Source organism: Phasianus colchicus, chromosome 21 (genome assembly GCF_987193195.1).
Source record: "Phasianus colchicus chromosome 21, bPhaCol1.hap1.1, whole genome shotgun sequence".
Classification (NCBI taxonomy): Eukaryota; Metazoa; Chordata; class Aves; order Galliformes; family Phasianidae; genus Phasianus; species Phasianus colchicus.
In genome coordinates this window covers 110,205-118,072 of record NC_143456.1, presented here as the reverse complement: position 1 = coordinate 118,072, position 7,868 = coordinate 110,205, and the positions used below count along the sequence as shown (strand labels likewise).

The following is a 7,868-nucleotide window of genomic DNA, read 5'->3' as shown; positions in this document are numbered from 1 at the left end:
TTTGCACAGAGCAAGCCATGTATGTCGAGCTGTGTGCCTTACATGCTTCTGTCAACACCTTTCTTGCTGTTTTTCTGCTGTGCTGTGACAATTTTGGCAGGCTATTGGCATAGGTCTGCAGAAACACCTTCTGCTAACTAACGTCCATGTGTTTGAAGATTTTAATTATGAAAAACATGGAGTAGCTAAGGGGAGAGTTGCATTAAACATGGCTTTTATATGAAAGTTAAAAGGAATGCATTAGAAAGAATATAAAAATGACAAAAACAGGTAAGAAGCGAGGGTATTACATCCACTGTCCCTGTTGATAGATGGGAATAGTTGAAAGCAAACTGTGAACTGGATACGGGAAGAAAAACTGAGCAAGAAAGCACATTCTAACTGACAGAAATACAATTTAAATCAGCAGCAGCCTCTCATTGCTTCACTGAACTCAATTTAGGTCTTAGGAGACAATGCTGAGCCTGTAAGTCAGGAAATAACTGTCAGTGTGTCGTGCTGTACAACAGCTGACTTCCTGCTTATCTGTCTGCTGTTAGAGTACTGGAAGACAGTGCAACTGGCAAAATGAAAGCAAACATTCAGTTCCAGAGTAAAAATTGTCTTTCTTCCCCTCCCTTAAAACCTAGAACTTAAAAAAAAACAACTGTAAATGTTAACAACAATATTCTGAAGGTGAGAGATGCAGATGCCTGGCATGCTGAAATTCAGCTCTGTTACTAATCTCTGTCTGTATTTGGTAAGTCTGTACTGGTTAAACCTTTATTATGTGACACTACCTGCCTTAAGATTGACAACTCAGTAAACAATGCACCACCAACAAAAAAAGGTGAAGTTAATTCCTCAATTAAAGTTTTGCAATAATAACTAGAGGGGTGAGAGCAGGTAATTTTTAGGAATTTCCTGCAGAATTTGTAGGAAATGGAGATGAAAGAGGCTTTTAGTTGTTACTGTCCACATCTGGACACAGCAAATTTTTGTGGTATAACCCCATTCATTGCAATACTGCACTGCAAATTCATAGCCTTCCATTAATTCAATCCTAATGTCAGTGAGAGGAAAATCAGGCCCACCATTAAGAGCCAAGACTTACTAATAATGTAAAACATTTTAGTGTTGACCTGAGAAAATTACTGGAGTAACTGAATGTTTTTGATGTTGTATGCTGAACACCCTCCAAAACAAAGGGATCATTTAGCTAAATGCTAAATAAAACCAAACTGCTTTTATTTAAAAGGAAAAAAAGAAATTAGGAAAAAAAACAGCATTTTTCCCTTGTGTTTATTATCTTTAATGAACTGTTTTTTGGTTCCCCAGTTTCCAACTCCTCTTCACACTCTCTGAAATTAACACATTACAAAACAGTGCTTCCTCTCTTCAAGACTAGCTTCTGCACAAATCTTAAGATACCAAGATGGTTGAACTGGGACTTGTCTGCTTTAAACTTATTTCTTTCAGAGAAAAAAACAACAACAACCAACAAAACAAGGAATCGTACCCTCAGCTAACAAACAGCGCCCCAGAACCACAAACCACCACCCCACTTCAAAACAAGGAACAGAGCCCAGAACAGGGCAATAGTATCCCAAACAGAGCAAGTGTCCAAAACAGGCAAACACTGCCCAAAAATCAAGGAGCATTTCCACAAAACACCAAGGTACACTCCCCCAAAACATCAAAGAAACCAATCAGAATAATTTTTTTAGGCTGAGGGTTTTTCCCCTGCTCTCCTTCTAAAATGTCACAACAAAACCAAGTACCTCCAGGAACTTCGAAAACTGGGAGATTTTATCCTGGATTTTCCACACATTTTAAACCAAAATGTGAATTCTTTGAAGCTAAGTCATGTTTTTTGCTCAGTTTTCCAGCTCTTCGAACTTGTCCATGCAATCTGTGTCCAGCCTCTTGATCTTGGTCTCTGTAGAAAGGAAAAAAATGTCAGTGCAAGAAAGAAAAACGTCTCTGGCAATGGCAAGGTGCCACTGCTTTGGGGCTGCTAAAAAAAAGCAAGATTTGTAGAGAGGGGTTGGGGTTAGATGTGATCTGGGCTCCCACATCAATTTTCATCACTCACTAGGAATTAAGGTACAATTTTTGAAAGACATTTTATCCCCAAAACAACGAACATTTATACAATATTTTAATCTAAAAAATGGAAGATTTGGAAGATGCTCTATCCTAAAAGCAAGCAACATTTGGAAGATGTTTAATCCTTGTAAGACAGTCCTGTCCCTTCAATCTCAACATTATGACTGACTGTAGAGAATGAAGAAATAAGATCAGATAATTGAGGTTAGTCCACCACTTGGTTTTTCATCTTGGAAATCACACACTTGTCTCTTTGCCACATTAAGTCTCATCTTTGGGAAACAAAGAGAAAAGGGGAAAAAGAGAAAGAAAACTGAGAGAAACAAACAAAGATTGAGACAACTACAAAGAACAAAGCTCATTAATTGGTAGGTTATTTAGGAAATCACAGGGACCACTCCAGGGGGCTCACTCTGCATTTTATAACTGGGAAAAGCATGAGAAAAACACTCTTGTGGTGAGAAGGGTAAGGGAACTGAATCACAGAATAGAATTGTTAGAAACCTGTAACAAACATGGAAGAGGAGGCAGTAGGGAGAAACACAGAGAAGAGAGGCCAAAGAAAGCAGAAAATGGGCCTGCAAAATGGGGCAGGTCAGTGTGCTTAGCCCTGCTTCTAATCCTTGTAGTCTGTTTTCTTGTTTTATATCATTATATCTTTCATTATATCTTATTAAATTATATCTTATCTTCTTATTAAATAATTTCTCAGCTCTGTCTCTGCAAAGTCCCTCTCCCTGTTTGTTAGGTTTTTTTAACCGAAAACGAAGTTCCAGCTACTGTGGAAGTGAAAAAAGTGAAAAGTGGTTGACCAAGTGGTGAGCTCGTAGTCCTTGGCTACACTGGAGGAACAGAGGAACAAGGGAACAGGGGCACTCACGGAAATGCTCCTCTATGCAGCGCACAAGGTGCGTGCTGTGGCTGTCCACCATATTGAAGGCAATGCCCCTCTTCCCGAAGCGCCCTGTCCGCCCGATGCGGTGCAAGTAGGTCTCAAAATCTGGCTGCTTCTGACGGTTGATGGGAAGGCTGAAGTTCACCACAATCGTGACTTGGGCCACGTCAATCCCTGAGTGACAGAGGATTCTCAAAAAGAGCTTTCTACCACCCTAAAAGCCATCTACCAACCCCCTCTGAAGGCTGCCTCTTAATTGCTGTGCACGTTGGACAAGATCACTGCTTCACTTGCATTTCTGATCACTTTTTCTCTGAAATTTCCATTCTAAATCCCTCTTTCCTTGCCTTTCTGACCAATTTTTCCTTGCATTTCTGATCATTTTTTTCTTTTTGTGATCACTTCTGTGATAAACTTGCATTTATCATCCCTTTTGCCTTTGAGTCCCCATCATGGTCAATTTTTCCTAATTCACAGAATCATACTGACAAAAGCCTCAGCTTTCATGATAAAGTTCGGCCTGTCACTGCACAGTTGGAAACATGAAGCATAAAACCTAAGTGCTTAAAATTGTTCAAAGTGAAGGGATTCCCACACGACAGGGCGCAGAGCAAAGGAATTTTCATGGGGGAAGCAAGCAGATTTTCACCCTTCAGTGTGTCTGCTTTTGGGACTGACCTCTAGCACAGACATTGGTGGTGATGAGAACCTTCTCCTTGCCATCACAAAACCTCTGGATGACATCAGCTCTCTGCATGATGGACAGCTCTGCTGTCAGCATGGCCACTTGGTGCCCGTCCTGAATCATCTTCACAGAGAGCCAGTCTGCACTACGGCGGGTCTGCATAAGTGGGAAAAGGCTGAGCTTCCCTAGCAGCTCTGCATCTGCTGCTCTCAATCAACAACCCTTCAACTTCCCCAAGTCCTTACTACTGCTCATCTAGCTTAATGCCAATACATCACTTTACCAAATCCTTGCTTGCTCAGTGCCAGTCCTTCACATTCCCAATGCCTGTGCTCCTTTCCATTGAGCCCCTGGTGCTTTGGAATAGACAAAGCCTCGAAATAAGGCAAAAACAAGCAGGAAGTTGGGACACAAAGGAGCAAAAATGATGCAGCAGGGCAAGAAGTTGGATCATAAAGTGTCTTTGCTAGACACAAAGTATAAAGGTTAAGGAAACAGAGCATGGTTTCCAAGCAATGCCCACCAAGGCAGTTAAGTAAATGTGTTTTCAACCATTAGGCGCTGTTACCACACTTAGTTTTAAATGCTGTCTGTGTGCTTCCCATCCCTCCCCTGTATTCATTGTGGCAATCTGTGGAGCAGCATTGAGGTCACTCTTGGGTTGAGCATGCCAGACAGAATACTAGTTACTCACTGTTTGCAGATGAGATGTACCTGGCAGAAGATCATGGCCTGGCCAATGGTGATGCTGCCATAGAGGTTGCAGAGGGCCTCATACTTCTGCTCCCAGTTCCTGCAGACAAAATAGTACTGCCTAATGTTGGTCAAAGTGAGCTCCTCCTGTCGCAGCTTGATGATGATGGGCCTGGAGACAATCTGCATGGCAAATTTCCAGAGATTTTCCTTGAAGGTGGCAGAGAAAAGCAGCATCTGGCAGTTCTTGGGGAGAGCCCTGGGGCAGGAGAAGAGCTCGTCAGACCTAGCAGCTCGTTAGCACTAAGGATTCATTAAAAACAGGCACACAGCACTGTGGACTCAAGAGCACTGATAGTTTGTTAGCCCATGGAATTCATTTAGCATTGAGGACTCATTTACTCTAGGACTTTGTACATTAGCACTTTTTGGTGAAAATCTTACAATTTAACAATGAATGCAAGTCTTATGGAAAAAAACAAACAAATCAACACATTTGGGAGAAAGCAAGCCCTCTGTGAAAAATCTTACCTTCTTCCTCCCCCCCTTTTGCATCTTCCCATGCCAAAAGCAGATTTCCATGACTCACCTCTGGATGCGGATGCTCTGGGAGGAAAATCCCTGCGTGTCAATCATGATGTCAGCCTCATCCAGCACAAACATGCAGATCCTCCTCATGTTGAGCAGTCTCCGCTTGAAGCACCAGTCCAGCATGGTGCCTGGCGTGCCAATGACAATCTGCTCCTCCAGCACGGTGCCTGGGGACACTGCCAGAGGGGGTGCAAAAGAAGGGAAAGAGAGGGGCAAGGGGTGCCAAAAAGGCAAGTGTGGGCAAAAAATGGGAGACAGGTGAGGGGTGGGCAAAAAAAATGGGAAAGACATGGGAATGGAAACAAGAAAAGGGATGACAAGGAACAAGCAAGGAAAAGGAACAAGCAAGGAACAGTAAAGAAATGGACAAGAAAGAAGGAAGGAATGGACAAGGCATGGGCAAAACAACATGCAAAGAGGTTTCCAGTGGGAAACTCAACAAATTATATTTCTGTCAGTTTGATCATGTTTGTCCTTCACTTCCTCAGTTCCAAAGAGAAGCTCTATTGCAGGTAGCAATTTTTGAGCTTAGTGCTTCCCTGCAGCTTTTTAAGGTTAGATACCAGCAAAATGGGTGTCTGTGTCAAAAAGAAGCCAGTGGTCATCAGGGTGACTCCTTATCAGCAGCACACATGAATGCAGACTCCTTCAGCAAGCTCTGCGCAACCCCTGGCACTTCAGGGCTTATGGAGCATTCCTATATTCACTTAGGGATTGCTAACTGCTGTAATCTCTCATCAGGCCTGGACTAACCTCTGTTGCCCTGCACAGCATAGGTGACCCTGATGTCATTGCAGAACCGCCCCATCTTCTCTGCCACATGGCCAATCTGCAGGGCCAGCTCATAGGTGGGAGCCAGACAAAGGCACTGGGAGGGGGGGAGAGATATTAGGCAACAGGCAGGCATCAAAAAGCATCAAAAAGCATTGAAAAATATAAATGAGTAGCAACTGGCAACCAGGAAGCTGCAGATTATAATGAGCATCAATTAGGACGTTTAATATTAGAGACTTCAAAAAACTGTAACCAGGATGCTTGAGATTACAGTGAGCAGTAACCAGGATGCTTGAGTTTATGATGAGCAGCAATGACGATACTTGAGATTATAATCAACAGCAATTACAAAACGGACACAAACCCAGAGCTATGCCTGCAACACCCCAAAGCCATACGTAACAGGAGCAAACCCAGATCTCTGCCCCTACCCAGCGGCCATCCTCCTGCTGCATACCTGCGGGTACCTCTCAGCACCTTTCACTCTGCTCAGCATGGCCAGGACAAATGCTGCTGTTTTGCCCGTCCCAGACTGGCTCTGCACAATCAGATTTTGGGGACTGCAAGGGAAATGTTAGCAGTAAAAGTCTGGGGTCTGTGCGCTGGCACCTCACAGGGAGGCAGAACACTGGGGCTGGTTCATCACTTCCTGTGGGGTAAGGACTCACGGATGTGCCATCAAGATGGGCAGAGCGTTTGCCTGGATCTTTGATGGCCTGTTGAAGCCCATGGTGTACACACCCTGTAAAAGCTCCTTTTTCCTGTGAAAAAGCACAGCCTGGGGCATTCTATAGGAAGTGGGGTGTGCGAGGCCAGGTGCTGGGGGACTCACAGGTGCAGCTCCTCGAAGGTTCTGATGGAGAAGAGCGGGGAGGAGGGGTCCTGCTGCAGCACCTCCACGTGGTGGCTGTTCTCTACCAGCGAGGTGTGGAGCAGCTTGTTGAGCAGTGAACTCTCAGCCAGGTCCTCTGCAAAGCAGGGACACACATTGCAGAAAACTATGAATTTGTGGAAAAAATGGATAAATTTGTGAGAAGAATATGTAAAGCGATGAATCCATGAAAAAAGGGACGAATTAGTTGAAAAAAAAAGAAGCATGAGAAAAACTGATGATGAATTTGTTAAAAAAAAAAAAAAGGTTCATTCGTGATAAAATTGTGGGGAAAAAAGAAAAAAGGAAAAAACTCATGAAGAAATTGTGTAAGAAAAAAACACACTGGATTCAGTAAAAAAAAACCAAAACCAACTAAAACCAAGATGTATCCATGAAAATTCCTTAGATAGAGCACCATGAATTTGTAAAATAAAAGAATAACATGAAAAAATGATGACTTCTTACAAAATTTCTGAAGAGAATGCAACAAATTCATGTAAAAAAGTGATGAATTCATGAAAAAACAAATGGAATTGTGAAAAATATGCGAATTGTTTGGAAAAAAAAAGGTGAAAAACCTAATGAAAATACTGTGTAAAAAGAGAAAAAAAAGTGGTGAGCAGCAAGATCTCATCCACGTCTTGAGACAGTAAAGTGGGAAAGATGAAAGGGGGTCTGTAACATCGCTTGGCTTTACTAACTCAAAGAAATTAGCATCACGTAATTTAACCCTTCTTGCTAACTCAGGAGGAATTTATTGCTTAGCTTAGGGAATTCGTTTCTTAGTTTAACCTCTTGTGAGCTTAAGGGGAACTTATTGCTTAACCTTTGCTAGCCCAAAATACGCTCCCAACAGACAGCCGTCTCTAGTCAGTAGAAAAGGGCCCCTGGAACGTGAGGGGGAGGCAAGGATAGGCAGAATTAGAGATTGCTGAGGTATGCAGGATGGGAGAAGAGCCCCAAACTGGGACAAAGGTCGGAAGGACATGGCGAGGAAGACGTCTGACTTCATCCCGGAACGACCACCAGAGGGGGAGGAAGACGTGGGGCCTTCATCCAATGGATGCTGCTGCGCATGCACTGGGGAGGGGGACAGTATGTAAATGAACTCCTGGAAAGGTGATGAATATGTTAGTGAGTCTTGGGTAACACTCCTGAATATGTATGGATTGACTTATAAATGTAACGGGATCTCACTTTCCGGTGTGCAAGCTAGGAGGAGCGATCCCCCTTGCACCCGGCGTGTGGCGCAGCGCTGAAATAAAGAC

At 43.2% G+C, this 7,868-nt stretch overlaps 1 protein-coding gene across 7 annotated transcripts in view; it reads right to left on the bottom strand.

Moving 5' to 3' along the window:
- Window positions 1–1,590: 1,590 nt before the first annotated feature.
- LOC149915279 (ATP-dependent RNA helicase DDX25-like) overlaps window positions 1,591–7,868 on the bottom strand; it is a 28,680-nt gene continuing 22,402 nt past the window's right edge. For 4 of the 7 annotated variants that reach the window (XM_090122510.1, XM_090122512.1, XM_090122513.1 and 1 more), the window contains 9 exons: window positions 6,559–6,694; window positions 6,395–6,487; window positions 6,184–6,286; window positions 5,706–5,820; window positions 4,951–5,128; window positions 4,383–4,620; window positions 3,662–3,824; window positions 2,969–3,157; window positions 1,591–1,918 (listed from right to left, as the gene is read on the bottom strand). In XM_090122510.1, coding sequence (XP_089978636.1) covers window positions 1,857–1,918; window positions 2,969–3,157; window positions 3,662–3,824; window positions 4,383–4,620; window positions 4,951–5,128; window positions 5,706–5,820; window positions 6,184–6,286; window positions 6,395–6,487; window positions 6,559–6,694 — 1,277 coding nt within the window. In that variant the 3' untranslated portion in view covers window positions 1,591–1,856. The other 3 variants (XM_090122514.1, XM_090122515.1, XM_090122516.1) reach the window with 3 other exon arrangements.